At 54.6% G+C, this 22,142-nt stretch overlaps 10 protein-coding genes across 10 annotated transcripts; 5 read left to right on the forward strand and 5 right to left on the reverse strand.

Moving 5' to 3' along the window:
- Positions 1-6,022: 6,022 nt before the first annotated feature.
- SETTUDRAFT_134166 (uncharacterized protein) lies at positions 6,023-7,603 on the reverse strand (the record flags this gene model as incomplete). The annotated part of the gene is made up of 3 exons (XM_008022847.1): positions 6,023-6,798; positions 6,845-7,033; positions 7,079-7,603. 3 exons carry the CDS (start codon positions 7,601-7,603, stop codon positions 6,178-6,180), a joined length of 1,335 nt encoding a protein of 444 aa, XP_008021038.1. The 3' UTR covers positions 6,023-6,177.
- An 812-nt stretch (positions 7,604-8,415) lies between these two features.
- On the forward strand, positions 8,416-9,863 carry SETTUDRAFT_162606 (uncharacterized protein; the record flags this gene model as incomplete). Its single annotated transcript, XM_008022848.1, has 2 exons — positions 8,416-8,582; positions 8,647-9,863. 2 exons carry the CDS (start codon positions 8,419-8,421, stop codon positions 9,647-9,649), a joined length of 1,167 nt encoding a protein of 388 aa, XP_008021039.1. The 3' UTR covers positions 9,650-9,863.
- Positions 9,864-10,494: 631 nt separating this feature from the next.
- On the forward strand, positions 10,495-11,715 carry SETTUDRAFT_162607 (uncharacterized protein). Its single transcript, XM_008022849.1, has 2 exons — positions 10,495-10,772; positions 10,871-11,715. Exons 1-2 carry the CDS (start codon positions 10,620-10,622, stop codon positions 11,321-11,323), a joined length of 606 nt encoding a protein of 201 aa, XP_008021040.1. The 5' UTR covers positions 10,495-10,619; the 3' UTR covers positions 11,324-11,715.
- Positions 11,716-12,446: 731 nt separating this feature from the next.
- Positions 12,447-13,062, reverse strand: SETTUDRAFT_162608 (uncharacterized protein). Its single transcript, XM_008022850.1, has one exon. The coding sequence runs from the start codon at positions 12,813-12,815 to the stop codon at positions 12,573-12,575; it is 243 nt and encodes an 80-aa protein (XP_008021041.1). The 5' UTR covers positions 12,816-13,062; the 3' UTR covers positions 12,447-12,572.
- Positions 13,035-13,962, forward strand: SETTUDRAFT_134175 (uncharacterized protein; the record flags this gene model as incomplete). The annotated part of the gene is made up of 1 exon (XM_008022851.1): positions 13,035-13,962. One exon carries the CDS (start codon positions 13,035-13,037, stop codon positions 13,938-13,940), a length of 906 nt encoding a protein of 301 aa, XP_008021042.1. The 3' UTR covers positions 13,941-13,962.
- Positions 13,963-14,383: 421 nt separating this feature from the next.
- SETTUDRAFT_18766 (uncharacterized protein) lies at positions 14,384-14,821 on the reverse strand (the record flags this gene model as incomplete). The annotated part of the gene is made up of 1 exon (XM_008021939.1): positions 14,384-14,821. The coding sequence occupies one exon, from the start codon at positions 14,819-14,821 to the stop codon at positions 14,384-14,386; it is 438 nt and encodes a 145-aa protein (XP_008020130.1).
- A 142-nt stretch (positions 14,822-14,963) lies between these two features.
- Positions 14,964-15,673, reverse strand: SETTUDRAFT_40958 (uncharacterized protein). The gene is made up of 2 exons (XM_008022111.1): positions 15,584-15,673; positions 14,964-15,461 (listed from the first exon to the last, which is right to left on the reverse strand). The coding sequence occupies exons 1-2, from the start codon at positions 15,652-15,654 to the stop codon at positions 15,260-15,262; spliced, it is 273 nt and encodes a 90-aa protein (XP_008020302.1). The 5' UTR covers positions 15,655-15,673; the 3' UTR covers positions 14,964-15,259.
- An 808-nt stretch (positions 15,674-16,481) lies between these two features.
- SETTUDRAFT_83188 (uncharacterized protein) lies at positions 16,482-17,189 on the forward strand (the record flags this gene model as incomplete). The annotated part of the gene is made up of 1 exon (XM_008022153.2): positions 16,482-17,189. A coding segment is annotated over one exon (708 nt), but the record flags the coding sequence as incomplete, so codon positions are not given.
- Positions 17,190-17,565: 376 nt separating this feature from the next.
- Positions 17,566-18,492, reverse strand: SETTUDRAFT_178412 (uncharacterized protein; the record flags this gene model as incomplete). Its single annotated transcript, XM_008022852.1, has 1 exon — positions 17,566-18,492. The coding sequence occupies exon 1, from the start codon at positions 18,481-18,483 to the stop codon at positions 17,566-17,568; it is 918 nt and encodes a 305-aa protein (XP_008021043.1). The 5' UTR covers positions 18,484-18,492.
- Positions 18,493-20,906: 2,414 nt separating this feature from the next.
- On the forward strand, positions 20,907-21,960 carry SETTUDRAFT_86139 (uncharacterized protein; the record flags this gene model as incomplete). Its single annotated transcript, XM_008022256.1, has 2 exons — positions 20,907-21,015; positions 21,116-21,960. 2 exons carry the CDS (start codon positions 20,907-20,909, stop codon positions 21,958-21,960), a joined length of 954 nt encoding a protein of 317 aa, XP_008020447.1.
- Between the last annotated feature and the right edge of the window lie 182 nt (positions 21,961-22,142).

The following is a 22,142-nucleotide window of genomic DNA, read 5'->3' on the forward strand; positions in this document are numbered from 1 at the left end:
AGGAGCTGGAGCGCGGCTTCCATGGCGGGACGAAGTGTATAAGGCGCGAGACGAATGTGGGAGGGGCGACCCGACGGCAGACGCTCCTGCCAGCGGATGAGCAGCAGGCTTCCAACAGAGGGCGGCTGTTCGCTCCTTCTGCTGCTGGCGGCGACATGGGGGGTGGACGGAGTGGACATGGCGGGAGGCACGCACCCCGGTCGGCGAGCTGCGATTGGGCCGAGGTGCAGCGGCCCCTGCCCCCCGCGTTTATCTGCCCACCCGGGCTCGCAGGAGACGAGCAGCTCTGGGGACAGCGAGGGGCCAGAGACGCGGTTCCTTCGACTATCTGTATTATAGACCCTGCATTGTGGCCTCTCCCACGTTTTTTTGGCGGAAAAGTCGCGTCTACAGCCCTACAGCCGTTTCCTGGGTGTAGAGGAGGGTAGAGAGGGCGGAGAGGGCCCCAGGGTGGCACAGACGGCTGCGTGCGACGAGCGCTCCCGGCGTGGTGGCATGCGAGGTTGATCGACCCAAAGCCGTTAGACGCATGCAGGCCAACGCGGAACCCGCACACTCGACGCCTGGGCGGCGCTGATTGGCGGGCGCCGGCGAGGGTGTGGGCGGGGCTCAAACGCGCGACAATACCGCGTAGCCGCGGACAACGCTCACATGACCCGCCGCCGCCGCCGCCGCCGCTGGAGCTGGAGCTGCCAGGGTGGGAGCGTGGGCGTGGGCGTGTGAGAGCGAGAGCGAGAGCGAGAGGGCGGGAGAGCGAGTGGGAGTGCGCAGCACGACGAGAAGCGAGAGAGAGAGAGAGAGAGGGCAGCCCAACCAACGGCCTGCAAATCACCTGGCCGTCTGCCTCTTGTCTCTGCCTCGTCACCAGATACGTCGCGGGGGCCAGTGCCGGGGCTGGCGGTGGTGGTAGTGGTGGTGGTGGTGGTGCCTGTGCCTGCGTATCGCCCAGCGTCCCGCGCGCTTCCACGGCCTGCTGCTATACTGTATGCTGTCGGCGGTAGGGCAGTGAGTGGTAGGGCAGTCGTCGTGGTAGGGTTAGAGGGCTGGTGCTGGGGGTGGGCGAGCGGCACTGCCTCGTCCTAGCCGCCTGTGTCGAGGCCTGGCCCAGCACCAAACAAGAAGGCGCTCATGGCCTTCATCTATCCCCCTCGACGCCCACTGCGACATGCACACGCACGCACGCACGCACACGCACACGCGCCCGCCCAGCGCCATCACCACCGTCTTCATCTCCATCTCCTTCCTCTTCGCAGCAGCATCTCCATCTTCAGCATCGTCATCAGCATCGTCATCAGCATCAGCAGCAGCAGCAGCATCGACTCATGCCCAGTGACTCGTCGGGCGGGCCATGGTTGGCTGCGCGGCCCGTCTCCAGCCAGACGACAGGCTCATGCAAAGTTTGCACCCCAGGAACCCGCGCGCCAGACAGAAAAGAAAAAAAGCCCACCACGGCGCATTGCCCTCGGCTAGTGAGAGCGCCTGACAAGCGTAGGCCTCGCACGCGGTAACGGGCTGACTCGCTGCGCCTCTGCTAGACGAGTGTGCTCGCCGCTGCCCAATCACTCGCCCCCCGACGCCCCTCGTCGCCGCTCCTCCACGCCCTGGCCAGCGCCCCCAGTTAAGCGCGGCCGTTTGTCGGGCGCCTCACTCGCCTGGCCGTGACTTGTCCACAGACAACACACTCACGCACACAGAGCCACACGCACACGCACTCACTCACTCACTCACACAGCCGTGCTCATACTCATACACATCGCAACCTCATCCCAGCAGCCCGTTTCCTTGGTGCCTGCGGCGCGTTCCGTTCCCGCTAGCCATGACTTGGACAAGGCCGACTGCGCCGCACCGCACCGCACCGCACCGCACCGCACCGCGTCGTCTCCTTTGCTCTGCAGCTCAGATTCCAATGCGCCGGATTCCCAGACGGGCCTGCCCCTTGCTTTGGGGCTCAGTCAGCACACGGCCGTCTAGCTCGGCCTTCCGCCACATCCTTCCGTCCGCTGACTCGAGTAGCGAACGGGAAGCGCGGAAACTACGCGCTTGTCGTCGCAAACGTTCACGTCCGCCGCAACATGCCGTCCTGACCTCCATCGCTTATGGAGCATGCCCTTCCGTGTCCAAGACGACGCATCCCACCACGTCATCCACGCTGCACAGTGCTTTATACATACACACAACACCCGCCCTTTGACAATTGTGTGTCCGTGTTCAGGCTTCGCTTTTGTCAGGAGCCTCCCCATTGCTCCCGCTGCCCTCGCATGCCACACACGCACACACACACACACATACTACATGGTACATACCAACATACACACACAACAGCAAAAGACACCCGGCGCGCCAGCCCCCACTACGGCCCAAACAACCCCCCTTCAAATGCCGACGCCCACCATGGCTCCCTCCAGCCTTGCACGTCGCCTTGACCGATAACTAGCTGAAGGATTCCCCCCCTCGGCAAAACACTGCGGCATTATCCAGGCGTGGTCCACCTTCTCGTGCAGTGTGCTATACTCGATTCGTTGCCTGCACAACATCACAAGCTTTCTGCCTCCATCCGTCTCCACACAAGGTCAACGAGTTACCTAGAAAGGACCGGAGCCTGGAGCATCGTCTTTGCCCGTGGTCCCCACACAGACACTCTACCGTCTGTCGTCATTCATGGCTCTCTGCTCCTGTCCTGCTCAAAGGATGCTGCTGTGCCCATGGCTTGCCGAAACCATTCTGCTAACCCACGTCACGTCTCGCCCAGGTTGGAAAATACCCAAAGACTGAACACTCTGTGGGCGCGTCCACCCCTCACCTGCCTACAATACCATTTGTTTCAATGGCTAGACAAGTGCTCCGAACGACTGTGCTTTTTAGTGCGGTAATCACGGACGACGTCCAAAAAAAGCCCAACCCGATGTGCTGCAACATGATACGAAGTGATGCGGCGATATAAGGCCGAAATCCGCCCTTGCTGCTGACGTTACAGTGGGTAATGAAGCGTTCGCCTTTTGCTTTGTATTCTTAAAAAAAGCAAGGGTCCTGCTCGCCTGCTATCTCGCCCTCTACACACCCTGCCAGGCCATGCGTCGTCGGCCACTGTGCAATGGGAATGCATTGCTCTGGTTGATCGACTGGGCGATTCAAAACATGTTACACATGCAACAGCAAACCACCTGGTATTCTAAAAAAGCTTCGACGACGTTTCGTACGCGCCCTGGCTCTCCTCGTGGTCTCTGGTAAGCGCTTGCCCAGGCGGCTAGGGTTTCACAAGCTGCACACCTGCCGCCCGCCCGCGGCCGCACCGGCGTCCGCACGGCATACTGCTATGACTACATGGACACATGTGCCGAGCGATCAAGCAGCCAAGGTCCGGCCAAGATTCCGACTAGAAGCGAACCGATTCTTGCAAGGGCTTCCCGTCCATGATTTCTCTACCCGTCGCCTCGTGCCATGATATGGTCACGGTGACTCTCTCTACTGCCGTCAGTAGCTACACACTAACAGGCAATCTACCTACGTTGGCGTACGTACGTACCAACAGACATGGAACATGGAACATGGAAGCAGGTGATGGGTCGCCGACCAGACGTGCCCCATGACCACCGGTTCACGCCATGTCCGAGCAAGCGAGCAGACACAGCGAGCCAGTGAGAGGCGGCGGACGGAGCCGCCTTCTCCTCCATGTTCCTTACTCCATGCGTACTTCAATACTTGCCATGCTGGGATATGCGGTGATTGGGTTACACCAAACCGTAACATTCTTCCTCCTCTCCCCCTCTGCCGCTTCCCCTCTATCCGCCCTTCTCTCTTTTTTTCCCCATAGGCCCTAAATATAGTTAGTTTGACCACGGCTGTACTGTAGTAAGCTTCTTTCTTACTCACATACAGACATGGTTTGATAAGCACCCGCTAATATCCATAAACCTTATCTCCATCTTACACACACGCCTTGGGTCCCGGTACTTGTCTAGACTCGTTTAATCCCGTCGCATGGCCGTTTCGGCTTACATGTGGCGTTGTTTTTGGTTTGATTCGCTTCGGTTAGAAATTGGGGGGGGGTCTCTCTGATGCACGTTCCATGAGTAATGTAGCCTGAGTTATCATACGGGAAGCATCAACAATAAGCATATGACGTCGTACCGTGCTTTCTTTCTGTCTCCTTTTCCCATAGGGGGGAAGGGGGGGGGGGTATTGGAAATGACGTTTTGGGTCACAGATGGTTGTAAGACTACGTCAGACTACGTCACTCCTCAGATGGAAGAATTGAAATTAACACTGCCCTTGACACGTGCTGTCAGACTGACTGACTGACTGACTGCCTGACTGACTGACTGACTGACAGAGCGAGAGAGAGAGAGAGCATAGGTATAGGTATAGTTTTTTTTTTACCGAGGTAGATAGTTGAGTCTCCTCGTCGAGTCATGTACTATGTACTCTACTCTATTCTACTCTTGTTCTTATTCCTACTTCTTTATTCCCATCCTTGCTTCTTACTCCTACTCCCGCTCATATTCGTACATGTCTGAACATGACACTCGTAGTATCCGTATCCTCTCTGCACTCTACATATATATATATCCTGTATCAGTATATCCATCTGTATTACTTATATCCCTGTAGCATCTAGTATATTACTGTTTAATAATCACTTGAAGAATCGTTTAGTAATTATCCTATAGTATCTAGTCGGTTGTTGTCTTGTAATGTAATGTATATGTACATACAAAGTCGCGTACTATGCAGTCCTAATACGGATTATAGCTGTGACTACGACGACTACGACTACGACTACGACTGTGCATACGACTGTGACTACAGCTCTGGCTGTGACTGGCTAGGCACACAAAGGAGAGACTAGATGGGTATAGCCACGATACGAAGTACGAGGTACGATGTACGAGATGCGCGAATACGGGGTGTGGGGGGGGGGATACGAATACGGAGAGCACGTTAAATACGACTTGTGAGATTTCAACATGTAACATGCAAATACTAATGTTAGCGTAACTTATGATCTTACTTGCCGACTTGTCCTACTTACATCTTCCATTGATTTTACCTGTAGTACAACAACACAGATCATAATATAATCTGATGCTTATATGATTAGGTGTGCATCTAACATCATCATACTTCCCTTTCTCTTGTCAATTCCTCCTTCAATCAAGGACTGGATAAACGGTTTTAGTCGAGTCGAGTCTTGAGATATGTCTTGATGAGCCTTGTATATGCCGTCGTCGAATCTACTCCACATGCAATCTCATAATAACAAGAACAAGAGGAGAATAAAGATGGAGCTGGAAATACCTAATCCTTCACACTCATACACATGGCCACACACACCAAGACATGCATGCCTTGTTACTACATAGCACATTTGCTCCGTCTATCAGGTGCCATGTTTCCTGTGTGTGTGTGTGTGTGTGGAATACAGCCTCGCGCCAAGTGCAAAGGAATATTGTTCCTGGGATATATATACGAATTGCACACATGTCACTGTATTTACTTTGATTGAAAACACTGTTCCAGTCTACTCTTGTTTATCAATATACTACATTACCCATCATCTTGATCTTTAGTACCTCTTTTCTCAAGTCATGTATTACAGTAAGATGGCACGGTTTTGCATTCCATGTAGTAGTATGGGAAGATGCGTCTCGTATCCATCTACTCTAAATACTCAGACAAATGCATAAAATACAACATTCAACATGTGTGTTGGACAATACTGATACACACCAGGTCAAGAGTATGATGTCGAAGAAAAAATAAGAAGAGAAGAAGAAGAGGAGGAGGAAAAGAAGAAATATCTTGCAATAGTACAATGGTAATAATGACAATATACAAATTTCCCAAGACAATCCAAATTTGGGGTATCTGAAGAATGCGCGCTAGTAGTGTATGATGAAGATGAAGATGTTTGTTGAACAAATGAAGAGAAAGAAAAAGAGAAGAAGAAGAAGAAGAAGAAGAGAAAAAAAAAGACGAAGAAGAAAAGAACAACAGGAATTGAATAAACCGCCACCCTTCCTTTGTTCCAAATGAACCACCCTCCTTTTACATACGCCTTTCATGGATTACTTCTTCTCCTCCTTCTTCTTTCAATCCTCCATGCTCCCTACCCCACCCAGCCTCCCAGTTCCTTCAAGTCAACTCAAACAATGTAACTTGGACCTGTCCACTGCATGATTAGTCCGTCTTCCAATGGCTGGTTAACCGGCCATCGTCATCAATATTTGAAATCTTGAGTTCAATGGCATAAAGGCCCATGGTAATGCCAAGGTTGATCCATCTCCAAAAGTTGCCCCCAGCATCCCCGCCCTGGTTGGTCCACCACTCGCCAGTCGCGGCACTTCCATCACCACCATTACCGCTGGCAAAGTGCTGCATTAGAAGACTGGTGTAGACGGCAATGATGATGCTTGGGCTAAACCAAGTCAAGAATCCCAGAATCTTGGATGTCTCGTCGTCATCGTCCAAACTCGGTTCTTGCGAGAGTGCTCGAGCACCGCTTTCTCTTATGGCTGGTATGATGCGAGCGGCAGCATACATGACAAAGACACGGTAGGCTAGGGAGATGATGACCGAGGGTGTAATGGTCATAATGGCACCAACCATGAGGTTGAAGCCGGTATGGGCAATGGTGGGCAGAGAGCCGAGAGCGTGGAGAAGTGTCGTGTACGAAGCCATGATGATGGGGGGTAGTGGGGGTAGAGCAGGTTCTGAGGAAGCATTGGACTCGGCCAGAGAGCCTGGAGAAGGCTGGTAGTCGGTGAAGATTTGGTAGATGCACAGAGTGACATAGGCAAACTATGCGTGTTAGTGGAGAATGGGGGGTATCCGAGACCAAGCGTACCAAAAGAGAAGATTCGACCGGATTGCCTCGTGCACTGACAATGCCCCATCCACCGAGAAAAATGGCCGTGGTTATGGCGACACCAATGAGAATGGCGTCGACGTTGTTAATCTCGGGAAAGGTGGTGATGCGCCAGAGAAAGTAGACGGACGTGGAGATGATGGAGGCCGAGGTGATGAGCAGGCCAATCTGCAAATGTTAGCCCACCTCGCGAAGCAGGGCCCAGAGTCTTACCATCCAGCTGTCGCCGCGCTCCCGGTTCACAAGCCACCTGGTGATTTGGCCGGCGGCCTGAATGACCAAGAGGCTGCAGAAGCCCTCGGCTACCTGGAAGACGGGGGTGCTGTACCTCAGCGTCTTGTCCCAGGCGCCAATGGAGACGCTCTGCAGCAGGCCGTCGGTTCCAAAAATCCACTCGTGGACGCTGTCAAAGTCGGCTCGCTTGCCGCCAAAGGTGCGTTCGACCCAGCCCGAGTTGTTTGTGGCGTCAATGGAGAACTTGTTGAGGCACCAGATGAGCAGCGTGGGTATTGCCAGCCATTGCGCCCAGGCGACGACGTTGCACAGGAACCAGCGGAAGCGTGACGAGGCGGGCGTGGCCAGGCGGAGGATGGAGTAGGCAAAGTAGTATGCGCTGAGCGAGAGCGAAAAGGCCAGGCCACAGGTGCGGCCGCCAATGTCGAAGGCGAGGGGGATGGTGAAGATTATCGAGGCCAGAAAGGTCGTCGACGAGACGACTCTGGTGGTGGTAGCCCACATGGTTGACGCCGTCGTCGCCAAGCTCGTGCAGTGACGAGCCTGGCGGTTGGCGAGCGCGGCGGTCGCGCAGGGGGCGCCGAGGAGCAGGTCGGGGGATCCCTTGGAGGTGAGGCGTCGAGACAGCGGGAGGCGTCGACGGCGAGGAGCGGGCAATGCGTGTTGGTGTGAGTGTGTGTGGCTATCGACCGACTATCTTCACGTGTCAATTTCGCCAAGGGCTCGAGCTTTTGCGGGCGGGACAGGACCACTGCGGCGGCCGAGTGGCGGGCGAAATGCAGAAGAGCCGACGAGAAGCCGGTGCAGCTGCAGGCGGGCTGGATAGAGTGTGAGGGCGTTGAAGCGGCCGTCTGCGATGGATTGACGTGTGCAGGCGAGGAGAAAGCAGGCCGCCGGTGGACGTGTATATTGGCGGGCTAGCTGCGTGCTCGCGTGCGCAGCCTGGGGGGCGCGCAGCCGGGCGATGGAGCGAGACGGCACACGCCTGGGCTGGCACGTTTTTTTATTGCTACTCAATCAGCAGCGCACTATGCCATCTCGGCAGAAGCAGAGTCGGAGGAACAGCGTTGCCAGTAGTAGGAGGAGTAGCAGTAGCAGCAGCAGCAGCAGCAGCAGTAGTAGTAGTTTGCGGGCGCAGCTGTGGTGGTGGATGGCGACATGTGCGAGCCGGGCCATGCTGCCCTCGACCCCCCCACTAGCGCCCGCAGAGAACGAACAACGCCAAGCCAGCGCCCGCCGCGCCAGAGGCGAAATGCCTGCACCGCACCCTTCTCCTTGCCAACCCAACTAGAGTAAACGTAAACAGGCCCTCCCCGCGAATGCTCAAGCTCCGCCCGCTCCTCACCGCATCCGCCATCAAGCCCATCATCCCAAGCACATACAGACCAGCCCCCCGCCGCGTTGCAAGACTGACCCGCACAATGGCATCGGAAACCCCCACCAAGCGCCTCAAGACGGATGCGCCCTTGATCGGCACGCACAAGTAAGCCATTGCAGACGACGACGACGACGACAACACGAGCACAAGACTGACTCTGGCTCTGCAGCGGCCACTTCCATGCCGACGAAGCCCTTGCGGTTTCCATGCTCCAGCTCCTCCCTGCCTACCGCGACTCGGAGCTGAAGCGCACCCGCGACCCCGCCGTGCTGGCCGAGTGCCACACCGTCGTCGACGTGGGCGGCGAGTACGACGACAGCAAGCGCCGCTACGACCATCACCAGCGCGGCTTCGACGTCGTCTTCCCCGGCCACCACACCAAGCTCTCGTCGGCCGGGCTCGTGTACATGCACTTTGGCAAGGACATCATCACCGCCGTCACGGGCGTCGAGGGCGCCGACCGCGACCTGCTCTACGAGAAGATGTACAACGACTTCATCGAGGCCTTTGACGCCAACGACAACGGCATCAACGTCATTGCGCCCAAGGACCTCGAAAAGGCGGGATTAGAGAAGAAGTTTGAGGACCGCGGCTTCAGCATCGCCAGTGTCGTCAACCGCTACAACTATGGCCCCAAGTCGCCCCTCTCGGACGAGTCCAAGACGCCCGAGGCCAAGCAGGCCGAAGAGGACATGCGCTTCATGACGGCCTCGCGCTTCGTCGGCGAGCAGTTCCGCTACGAGCTCACTGACCGCGCCCAGTCGTGGCTCCCCGCGCGCCACCAGGTCAAGCAGGCCTACGACAGCCGTCTGCAGCATGACGCGCAGGGCCGCATCCTGGTGCTTCCCGAGGGCATGCCATGGGCCGACCACCTGTACACGCTGGAGAAGGAGACGCCGCAGCCGGCGGGGGTTGCCGCCCAGGTGCTCTACGTGCTGTTCCCGGAGGACAAGCCCGAGGGCAAGTGGCGCATCCGCGCCGTGAGCAAGGAGAATGGCGGCTTCGAGAACCGCAAGGACCTCCCGGACGCGTGGAAGGGAGTGCGTGACGACCAGCTCGACCAGGTGTCTGGCATTCCCGGCTGTGTCTTTGTGCACGCGGCGGGCTTCATTGGCGGCAACCAGACGTTTGAGGGCGCTCTGGCCATGGCGAAGAAGGCACTGGACATGTGAGTGTAGGTGCGTGGGAGTGCAAGTGCGTAGTGCAAGTGCGTGGTGTAAGTGCATGGGAGTTGGACCAAGCAACGGCGGTTGCTTATACTTTGCATATGCATTGTTTTGGCGTTCTGGCGCGCATACCAAAAGTTATGATACCAACCATGTAGAGCATGGTTTGACGAGTTGTCGTAGAAGAAATTCAGCATGCCGTCGGTCGATGGCATTCCAGGTCATGTGCTTTGCTATGCATTCCTGTGGCTGCAGTGCCTTGCTAAGGATAACACCCAGGATACGAGACGTCAAGGCGGCGTCAGGAACCCCTCGCCCTGCGTTGCTCTGGCGGCAGCGGCGACCAACAGGCGGGCGCTGATTGGCCGCGCGACGTCATGCGGGGAGAGCCGGGTCGAATGGGCCACTCGAGCACACGACGCAGGCAGGCGCGAGCCGGCAAATGTCAGCGTCTTGCATGTGATGGGCCCAATCCGGCCTAGCCGCCCCTGCCGGTGGCGAAGATTTTGCCCATGCTCCGGCATCGCGTCGGGCAGAAGGGTCTGCGGCCCCGGCTTCGTTTTTCTGCCGCACCACTGGCGCAACTCTCATGCCCATCTGTATCCACGGCGCTTTTCTTTTTTTCTCGCTGCTTGCTGACCGCGCATAATTGCCTCGACACATTCGCTGATCTTGCAAGGAAGCTCGCCTCGGCGGTGAAAAAACGTTGACCTCGCTCGTCCCGCCTGCCCCGGCGATCGTTTATCGCGCACGGCCTGCTCCCTGGTTTTACCGCTCTCCCACGCCTTTTGCGCCCCTTCACATCCTCCAGCCCACCATAAACCCACTTGACGCCCACATCAATCCCGTCCGACCTCGTCAAATTCACATCGCCATCCTCGCACCCTCGCGACCTCACCCTCGCTGCGCCATCCGCCCGCGCATACCCCCAGGAAAAAAAGATAGCCGACCTTAGCCACCGGCACACGACCTCAGCATGAAGTACTTCCAGCAGACCATCGACTTTGACTACTCGTGGGAGGAGGTCTCGACGAGCAACTGGCAAAAGTACGGCCCGTGGAACGAGAAGACGCCCCATGTCATTGCCGTCGACACCATCAGTCGCGCCGTCGATCCCGCCACGGGAATTGTAAGTGACTCTTTTCGCGTCCGGAAAGCACGGCGGCTGAAAAGTCGCGAGGCGGGGCAGTCGGCATCCATTGGGAGCATGCAGCTAACACGCGATAGCTGCGAACAGAGCGTCTCATCACCTGCCGACAGTCGACGCCCAAATGGATACAAAGCCTCCTCGGTGGCCAAGACACGTCCATGGTGTATGAAACGTCCTACGTCGATCCCGTCGCAAAGAAGCTCACCCTCTGCGCCATGAACATGACATGGTCGGACCTCCTCAACGTACGCGAAACGTGCATCTACCGCCCTGCCGCCTCATCGCCCGATGACAAGACGTCCTTTACCCAGAGGGCTGAGATCACGGCGCTGTGCGGAGGCTGGCAGAAGATCAGGAACAGCATTGAGCAGTTCACCGTCGAGCGCTTCCAGCAGAACGCTGCCAAGGGCAAGGAGGGCTTCGAGATGGTTCTCGAAAGGGCCCGCCAGGTCTTCCAAGAGCAGAGGGAGATCCTGAAGCTTCAGCAGGCTCAACAAGACAGCCAGATCCTGAAGCACGCCAAGATCTGAGAGCACTGGCGAGAAGAAGAAAAGTGCTGTGTCCTAGTCAGTGCATCAACTCGCAAGTGCTGCGAGTTTTTCCATTGACTCCTCCATCGACCTTGAGTCACCCACGTCCAACTGCCACCCAGTTGTAGATTTGCTGCCCATCTCAACTCTCTTCACTCGAAGCTTTCCTCAGCGGTTTCTCGCCCTAGACACGGCGGAGTTTTTTTGTTTTGACAGGTTATTTTCTTTGTTTAGATTTGCACGGGCGTTTTGAACAAAAGCATTCGGAGAGGCGCAGATACCCTTTCGTCATGCTTTTGACAGCATTAGACGCCATGAAGCATTTACAGCACGATAGACATGATTGAATATATAGTATTGTGTGAGATTTCGGTATTCGAATCCAGATTCGTCTCAGTGTAGTCTTTTCCCTCGCCCGAGCACACTGTGTCAGTGTTGCTCACCGCATTCTAGCCGCCCAATGAGCACTGGAAGCTTAGTTTTTGGTGGGTTGCAATGGGCTCTGGTGGCGACGGTCGGAAAAGCAGCCAGTCAGAGCTGAAGATGAATCGCCACTGCAAGTCGCAAAAGGTAGATGTGGTAGTATTACCACACTCTATTGGCTCATCGGCCAGGCGTGGTGTTGGAATGTATATCCACGTATCACAGCCCAGCTGAAGGGACAGCTGCAATTGGCCGGGCAACACGTGCGCCCGCCAAGTTTGTGAACCAGAACTTGTCGCTTTTTGACATGCGCCTAGTAGCAATTACAACGTTAGTCGCAGGTGACACTGCGCGCATTTCACCGCTGCTCCAGCCTTGGTAAAGCTTATGCATGGCGCCGAGGGGAGCGGCACAGGCTTGCTTCATGTTCGCAGAATACCTGTCATTGCCGTTGTAGAATCTGTGTGTGCGTCGTCGAGCAGGCCATGGGGAGGAACAGCAAGGGAACATGGCTCGTGCACCGGACCCTTTTTCTCCTCGCAGTCGATACCAAAAATAGCCCCTCCCCTCCCCCTCCGTCACCCACCGACCGACACGCACTGCGCAAGCCTCACCACTTGCCCAACACCGTCTCGTCTCCCTCTTCCTCTGGGACGCCTGTTTGATCACGGACCAATATCGCGGCCTTGGCGGGCCCCCCCAAACTCACCATACACGAGCCGGCGGCCCACCGATTGTGACGCTCAGAACCGTGGATTGCACGCTGGAATCCACGCTTTTTGCCCTTTGCCTGCCAAACACAGTAATTCCATGCACTGTGCTCGGCTTACTTCTGCTCGCCCGCCGCGACGTGTTTTATCCAACTGCGGTAGCGAGGGCCAAAGCGGGTGCCTTTGGGCGTCGAGTGGAAATTGGCTGTGGCGTGGGGGGGAAAAGCCGGCTTGTTTGGCGGTAGTGGTAGCGAGTGAAAAAGCGACGTTGAAGACAGGGGGGTGAAGGGGACATGTTGATCTGATGTGAGATTTGGGGACAGTTTGGCTTTGAGCATTGTTGATTCTTCGACATACATGGGTTATGTAATACATGGTGATGATGTGTGGACGGATGTGGATGCACTGTGGAAACCAATGCGGGGTCTGTTGTGTCGGGCCGACCATCGTCACGACTATCCAATAGCTTCATGCCGTCTCTGGACTATGCGACTGAACATGCCGAGTGTATTGCTAAATTCTCAGGAGAAACAGAAAACAAAAACAGACATTGGCCAGCTTCCAATCTACACCCAGCCATGTCCTCTCTCCAAGACAACATCCGCCAAACCCTCGACAAACTCCTCCCCAGCATAAAAAAACAACACCAAGAAGCGCCACACGACCCCATCATCCTAGGCATCACGGGTCTCCAGGGGTCCGGGAAATCCACATGGGCATCTACTCTCGTCAAACTGCTATCCACCGAGCACGGCTTATACACGGTAACTGTCTCGCTGGACGATTTCTACAAGACACACGAGGACCTGGTAGCGCGGCGCGACAAAGACGCAAATAACAAGCTATATCGCACGCGGGGCCAACCGGGCACCCACGACGAACAGCTCGCCGCCAAATTCTTCCAAGACCTAAAAAACTACGCCACACAGCCTACCCAGCGCCCGCTGCGCATCCCCCGCTTCGACAAGAGCCGCTTCAACGGCGCGGGCGACCGCGCCCCAGAAGCCCAATGGCCAACTATATCCCAGGCGCCTGCCGTCGTCGTCTTCGAGGGCTGGTGTCTGGGTTTCCAACCGCTACCTCTATCCGCGCTGCAGCAAAAACACGCCCTGGCCCAGCAACACAAACTACCCGTCAACACGCCCGCCCAGCACGACATCTCGCACCTAGCCGAAGTCAATGAGAATCTCAGACGCTACTGCGACACGTTCATGGGGCCCCGCCATTTCCACTTTTTCATCCACATCGACACGAGTGACTTGCGCAATGTGTATGCGTGGCGTGCTGAGCAGGAGCACAGGTTGATTGAGGAGAGGGGTCAGGGCATGTCGGATGAGGCTGTTAGACAGTTCATAGATGGGTATATGCCGAGTTATGAGATTTATCTGGATGAGTTGCGCAAGTGGTTTTTTGAAGATGCGGGGAGGATGGTGAGGGTTGTGTTGGATGCGGAGAGGAGGGTTGAGCGGGTTGAGGTGCTGTAGGTGTGGTTGTGGCTGTGGTGCTGGTTGATGGGGATAATGATAGGTGAGATGTTGGTGCTAAGGATACTTGTCTCTGCGATGTAGAATGTACATACAAACATAAAGGCTTTCGTTGTGCGATTCGAATGCCTGCTAATCGTATTGTGCGACTCTTGTATATCTGATATAGTTATGTGAAGTGTATTTGAATTCACACATACAATATCATCTCCCGCTATTACTTACACACACAGAGGCTCTAACACTTACTTTCCAAACCACTTAACTGCTCTTCCGGAATAGTCATTTCTACCAACAAAGCGCCATCCACAACTTCTATTGCATTAACACCCTACCAATCCCCAAGCTCAGTCAACCGACTTACTCTTCTTTATACAAAAGCACCTCGACAAACTACACGGCACCCTCATCCCCCAGCTCTTCTTATCCCTGCCCTTGCCATTTCACTTACACTTTCCTCGCATCAAAGAGCCTCTAGTACCTCCATCCAAGCTCATCTTCGCAGCCCCAGCCCCCACTTCATCGCACCGATCCATCTGCTCAACGAGCCTCCGCACCCACCCACTAAACGTCAGATGACCAATCAGCGCATCAGCAGACATGTCGGAAGTCTGTTCAAAACAACGCATGTTCTGTACAATCTGCTGCTTGGCGCGCTCGCTAAACACAGTATCAAAGACGCACAGGAAATGCGCGATCGAGTCGGGCCATGTGCCGTGTATGTCGAGGCCCGTTACGAGCTCCACCTGGGATTCTACCAGCTGCAGGAAATTTGCTGGGTGGTTGGTCGCATGGTTGGCGACGAGGGCGTGGTGGAAGGCAGGTGAGAAGCTGTTTTGTAGGATGTGGGTTGCGGGAAGTTTGCACGAGGTGTCTGCCATGGTGAGATGGGCGGTTGGGTGAGTGCTGTCTTTTTTTTTGTGACAGTGTGGAGACAGCATAAGTATGGAACTGTATGCTGTTCCAGGCAGATAAGGGAGATTTGTAGTTCTTTTTGCTACAATCTGAGTAGAAGAGTAGATTAAATAAATGGTAATCAGCAAGTGCCTTTCTATCTACAGTGATTAAGTGCTTGACTCACCGTCAATAACCACGGTACGCGGGACCCGGACCAACCTATCCAAAGGTGCGTTAATCAAGATATCACTATTTCTTTCCTGTTACTCGTGAAGAGACAGATTGCTGCATCCCAATCCCAGTACAAGCCGAATACTTGTACAGTATCCGCACCACCACCACCATCACCACCTACTCGACGAGACGGAACCATCAGAAAAAAAAAGAGAGACATTCACACACACACACCGACACAATCCCACCTAATCAACCCACTCGCGCTCGCCCTTGACGTCCCAGAAACACGTCACTTGGAGTTTTCCGCGCCCCACACACGCCTCCTGCTGGCAGCGGAACCACGCGCAGTCTTTTAGGCCGCCGATTTCAATCTCGTGGTGGCAGTACATGCAGGGCCATTTTTCAATCAGGAAAACGGGCGTGTTGCGCAGGTCCTTGATGTTTTCTCTGTTGAATCGTCTTAGTCTGCGTGAACAATGCGAGAGAGAGGGAGAGAGAGAGAGAGAGAGAGAGGGAGCTGGGTCAAGACAAGACAAGGAAAAGGATGTGAGGAAATATCATGTACATACCTCCAGATCTCGACTTTGTCGCGCGCGAGACCGTGGGATTTTGGTCCATCGCCACGCTTCGCTTCGGGCATTGAGGCGTTGACGTCGTGCGTGCGCTCCTCGACTTGTATAGCCGTATGTGGTATTGATTGATGCAGATACGAGGTAATGTTGAACTATGTGTGTTGTGTGTGTGTGTGAATAATTGCGGTTGCAAAGTAGAGTGGCTGGTTTTTCCAAGACCCTTTGTTATCAATCTGCTTTCACTCGTTTTTTGCCTGATTGGGGCTTTGGATACAAAGACCCATGGAATGCGAGTTCAGATTTGGACTCCATTGTTCTGATTGGGTGGGTGTGATTGCAAGACTGGATTGGTGCTGCAGACTGGCGTGTAGGCAGCACTGTTGTTGTACTGGACAAGCCGTGTCTCTTTGTCTGGATGAATCCCGTTTCCTTCACTCTTTGACCATGTAGAGCTGGTATTATATTTTTTTACTCGAATAGAAGTGGGAATCTCTATTGATAATGCATCGTCAAATAGAGCTGGCGCTGTCTACATTCAAGAGTGAAGACGACCGGAAAGTAACGTGTCAGGCTTTATTCACTCTAACGTGCTCAGCATTAGCAATGCCTCCAGCTAGACCCGTGGCGGCTGACCACCATGCGGATAACCATCGACCCGACAAGCTGACATGAGATAGCGCTCATAATATCTCATCGGGGCTGAGTGGTAGCGGCTGACAGCAATTGTAGAACAAAAGAAGGTACCCCGCCTACATACAGTACTGTACTTACACAACCTGCATACGTACAAGCAATGACCACGTCGCACCAACACCCTGTGCCCAACGGCAACGGCATCGCCAGCGCCGCAACACCAACACTCAACCCGCCCTTCTTCGACGCCAATGGCCCCAAACCCATCCGCTATGGCGTCCTGCTATTCCCCGGGTTCCAGGCTCTCGACGTCTTCGGCCCCGTCGACGTCTTCAACTCGCTCTCGATGCTCTACAGCTTCCCCACCAAGCTGACCATGCTGGCCAAAACAAGCGGATCCGTAGAAACCTCGCATCAAAGAGCCGGAAACATGATGTACTCGCACCCAGACACGGACGTGTCGCAGAGCATGATGGTGAACCGGACGTTTGCCGAGCAGCTGCAGCTTCAAGGCGGTGGCGAGGAAGAAAAAGAAGAAAGCTCGCTCGCCATCGACGTGCTGATAGTGCCCGGGGGCGTGGGAACCCGCGGCGACATGAGTGCCGAGATAGACTTTGTGCGCGCCATCTATCCCCGTCTCAAGGCCATTCTGTGTGTCTGTACCGGCGCTACGATTCTCGCGCGTGCAGGCGTGCTCGATGGCCGTCGCGCTACCACCAACAAGCGTGCGTTTGCGTGGGCTACCAGTACGGGCCCCAATGTCAAGTGGGTTTCCGAAGCCAGATGGGTGGTTGATGGGAATATCGTCACGGGTTCAGGCATCAGTGCGGGCATCGATGCGACGTATGCGTTTGTGGGGCTCAACTATGGCGAGAAGATTGCGCAGGAGTTGGCCGATTGTGCAGAGTATGTCCGCTGGATGGATCCGGATCATGACCCGTTTGCAGAGCGGTGGGGTCTTGGTGGTTGAGTACGTGGGATTGTATTTGTAGACGGCTTTCGCACTTGGTATGTGAACATGTAAGGGTTAGGTACAGATGCACCTGTTATCTCGCAATGAATTTACCAAGAGTACAACAGTAAGCTGATAAATCAATATGGAATCTTATGTGTTGGCAGGTGATTCCAAGCCCTTCCAAACATTCACTTCACCTTGCTTGAAGCCTTTGATCCCAAGCACCGACTCTTCTTAGATTGTTCGACCCTATCACAAGGCCGATGACGCGAAAAATATGCAAGTGTTTTTATTGCAATAATGATTACGAGAAATGATTACGAGAAACACTAAAGGATGGTGTACTTGATGCAAGAAAAATTCCATGTAGTGTAGAAATTGCTTGTCGGTACTACGTGATGACGTCCAAAGCCCTCCGCACAGCATCCTCCAGATTCTCCTCTTCCAACCCCAGCATCTCATTCGCAAACCCATCTTTCCCCTTCCAATCTGCCGCCACAACCCCCCAGACAGCCACAACCTCCTCTCTCGCCTCCATATCCCCCGCCATCATCTTGGGCCGCTCCCTCTCCAGCTCCTCCTCGCTGCTCTGCTGAATCCTCTCAAACCTCTCCCCCGTAACCTTTTCCAGCGCCTCGAGCACCTGGTTCTGCGTCACATGCAGGCTATGTACATACAGCAGGCGATTCGCCGTTTTCTCGGGCATCTCGAGGATCCGGACGACAGCGCTTGCGATAAAGTCGAGATTTGATGCTGAAAACTTGATGGCGCCACCATCCAGCAAATACGCCTTCCGGGCTTTGACGTCGAACTTGAGCAAGCTGCGCACAAGGCCCCAGTCGAAAAAGTGGCCCGTGACAAGACTCGTCCATGTGAATGCGGGCATGGCCTCGCTGGCCCGCTTGTCCTGCAGCGAGAGCAGGTAGTCGCGGACGACTTTTTTGCCCTGCATCAGCGGCAGGATTTTGTTTGTTTTTGCGTCTGCCGAGTCGCAGCTCCCGAATTCGGCGGGCATGACGCGCTGGACGCCGGCTTGGAAGGCGGCGTCAATGAGCTTCTTTTGCGAGTCGACGTGGCGGCCTGCAATGGTCATGATGAGCGCGTCAATGTGTTTCTCGCGCAGGGCTGCGGCCACGCCGTCGACATTGAGGTCGTCGGGGATGGTGATGACGTTTGTTTTGGGGTAGACCGAGGGCGAGCTGTGGCGGTTGAGTGCAAAGACGGTGAATTGCGAGGCTTGCAGGGCGCGCAGCAGGGGGGCGCCGAGGGTGCCAGTGCCGCCGATGAGAGCGACGTTGGTGATGGCCATTGGGTCAATTGGTCGTATACAAGCTTCAATGCATGTTGCATCTTGGAGTGTACATGTAGGTGTAGTGGTGGAGGAGCGACGTCGGGCCGGCTATGGGCGCATAGAAACGGGTCTTGACAGTCTTGTTCAGAACAACAAAGTATCAAGTACACGAATCCCCGTTTCACATGGAAAAGCAGACATTCCCATATACGGCCATTTTCAACACATGACATGTCAACATCACTGTCCCAGCCATAGTCGCTACTTCAAACACGCGATATCGCACCATCAGATGACCGTATTATGCAATACTTGGCTTTGGCATGACCATGTGGGCGTTCTGGCTGCTATATGTTGCAGACCAAGTACACAGCGCTAACACGGCCCTTTCATCTCACTTGATTCCTGCATCTTTTGTGGGCAAGTCACGTGCGTTGTTGCATGTCGATTACCGAGCTTCTAGCTCTAGCCCGACCTATAATGCGGCTCCAAAGACTGGGGGGTGGTATGCTCGTGCTCGTAATGGGATGGCAAATCAGATTAGATTCTAGATTAGGTGTACAGGCGGTTTCAACCTGGACCATGGGACGTCGTTTTGGTCTGGATAAACGATAGCAATAAGGTGGAGGGGAGAGAGCATCCAGGGTGGAAACATTGCATCATGTCGACGACGTACAGTAGTGCGAGGCATGATGGCGTAAACGGGGCTGAAACACGGGCGCGGAGCAACTATATTGTTTCAATAAGTAATGAGATTTTTTTCCCTCTCTCTCTCTCTCTCTCGCTCTCTCGCCCTGGGCTGGGGAAATAAACTCTATTGGATTGGGAGACGATGTTTTGGGTCGTTTCTGTCGCGCATATTATCACCATGGGCACTTGTTTCAAGCTGCGGAGTTTGCCCTGAGTGGTATGCTGGACGTGTGTGGCTGGACGGTACAAGCCACGCCAATCCCACTAGCCGCGACACCCAACAATATCACCGACCAAGTATATGTAGTAATTTGTACCCAACAAGCATCAAGCCAGTACTGAACCGACTCCCCCACCACCGCTACAATGCCGCCCCTACTAAAAACAAGAATGATTTTGAAAAAAAAACTAAAAACTCGCATTCCTCCGTGTACGTACGTGTATGCATAGGGAAACAAAACACTAACATCAGCAGTCATGGCCAGATGGACATGCCCAAATCTAGTCGACCCCTCAAACGCAAACGTAAAAAAATACGGCACTAGTACAAACTTTGAATGCGCACCTACCCGGCGCCAACACGTCGACAACGGAGGGTTGTTCCCCCCCCTCCCCTGGCCGCACGACACGACGCAGCCTGGAGAAGGAATTAGTCTTTCGGACCGAAGCGCAGCCATTTTGTTCCTAGTTGGTAGGTACATGGCCTCCTCACTCGAGGCAAACTCAAGCAAGATAGCATGTACATGTATGTATGTATATATGTATATATGTATGTATGTATATATGTATGTATGTATATATGTATGTATGTATATATGTGTGGACGGTCATGGTAAGTTGGCCGGGCCAGTGCCGTTGAAGGGGGGGGGGGTTGGCGAGGCCCGGGGATCTGCTTTAGTGGAGACATTGATGCGGAAGTAGCTAGCTGGAATAGGAGAGTCTATGTAACATATACGCCTAGTAGAGCATGTATGTCGGAGTAAGTACGTAGAAGAGCGTACATGTATAGCAGAGCAGGCCTGGAGTATAGTAGCACCTCGAAGCAGACCGAGTATAACTCTATCGGCACTTCCCCATGCATGCACACCCACCCACACATAGCCACGTCTCGCAACTCGGCGAATTCTCCCATGGTGCGAGTGAGCGTATAGCAAAGATTAGTCCCAAGGCAAGGGCAAAGTCAGGCAAAGCCAGGCAGATTCGTATGCAAATGCCCAAGGACAAGACCAACGGGTGATGTGATGCAAAGACGAGCGTCACGCCACACGCGTCACCAATGGGCGCGCAAATCTTACGAGCAGCGCGCGGTGCACGCGCCACCTGCGACGACGACCTCTGGGCTGGCGGCCGGAAATGGTCGTGTTCCGCTTGCCAATTACCAGGCCTTGGCTTACTATGAGTCGGCCACCGACAGCGACGTCGAATATATATATATATATATATATATATATATATATATATATATGCTTGGGGCCTGGATATAAGTAGACCGACTTCCTGCGTGTTTGATTTTGCCTCGACCAGACAAACAGAGCATTCGGCATTTGAAAATAGTGGCGCCCGTGCATGCAGCCAGAGGCTTTCGTATTCGACTACCGTAACACAGCACACGACAAGAAGCACGCAGATATACAAGAGCACGAGATTCGAGGCGGAAAAGCAAAGAAATATACGACATCATCATCATCATCCACAACAATCATCACTGCATACACCCACCTACACATAGGCATACACCCACCACATCCACAATGGCACCCTTGCATCAAAGACCCATGCAGCATATTGACCGCTACGAGCTCTACACCAGTCTCGAGGCGCGGATACAATATCTCCACTCATTTCTCGACTTTAGCTCTCGTAAGTCGTGTCACTAAAAAGAAACAAGGAATCAAACAAAGAAAAAAGAAGGAACGAAAGCAAATAAAAGGAAAAAAAGAAAACTTGGCTAACGACTCAGGCGACATGGAGGCCCTGACGACGGGGGCCAAATACATCAAGGCGCTGATCCCCGCCGTGGTCAACATTGTCTACAAGAAGCTGCTCCAATACGACATTACCGCACGGGCGTTTGAAACCAGATCGACGTCGTACCAAGGGTCCGTCGACACGGACCTGAACGAAAACTCGCCGCAGATCCTGCACCGCAAAATGTTCCTGCGCGGCTACCTGACCAAGCTGTGCAGCGACCCGTCCAAGATGGAGTTTTGGGAGTACCTGGACAAGGTGGGCATGATGCACGTGGGCCAGGGGCGCGCCCACGCGCTGCACGTCGAGTACGTGCACATTGGCGTGACGCTGTCGTTTGTGCAGGACATTCTGACCGAGGCGGTCCTGTCGCACCCACGGCTCCACATGGAGCGCAAGATTGCCCTTGTCAAGGCGCTGTGCAAGGTGATTTGGATCCAGAACGACCTGTTTGCCAAATGGTATGTCCGCGACGGCGACGAGTTTGCCCAGGAGCGCCTAGTGCCCGAGGTGGAGCCTGAAGGCTATCTGCATGGCAAGCACGTCTTACGTGAGGGCAGCGAGAGCGGGTGTGAGATTGAAGACGCGGCCATGGCGGCGGGAACGTGCCCATTTAAGAATCTGGCAAGCAGGCCGAGTGGAGAGCTGCCACACGGCCTAACGAGCTTGAGTCTGGGGAAGGACGCTCGACACGGGGAAATCGTAATAGACGCCGCAGACGCGCCGACAAGGCCTGCGCCTGCGCCTGCATCGGCTGGGCCTGCATCGCCTGCGTCGCCGGGCATGAGGGCGTTTGAGCAGGGCGCCATGCCGCGGGCGGTAGGGAGCAGTGCGTGAGAGACGGCGAGGGCGAGCGTCTAGTGTACATAGCTGGCATAGGCATGGGCGTACTTGTAATGTAATGACTGTACGGAGGTGCCTCACAAAAGTTTTGTCCTGCCAAGAATAATTTAGCCGAAATCTGGCCGCTCTCCTACACAACGCCTATCTCTCCCCTCTATATACTCATTACCACCTTG

The sequence above is a fragment of the Exserohilum turcica genome (genome assembly GCF_000359705.1).
Source record: "Exserohilum turcica Et28A unplaced genomic scaffold SETTUscaffold_1, whole genome shotgun sequence".
NCBI classification, from domain to species: domain Eukaryota; kingdom Fungi; phylum Ascomycota; class Dothideomycetes; order Pleosporales; family Pleosporaceae; genus Exserohilum; species Exserohilum turcicum.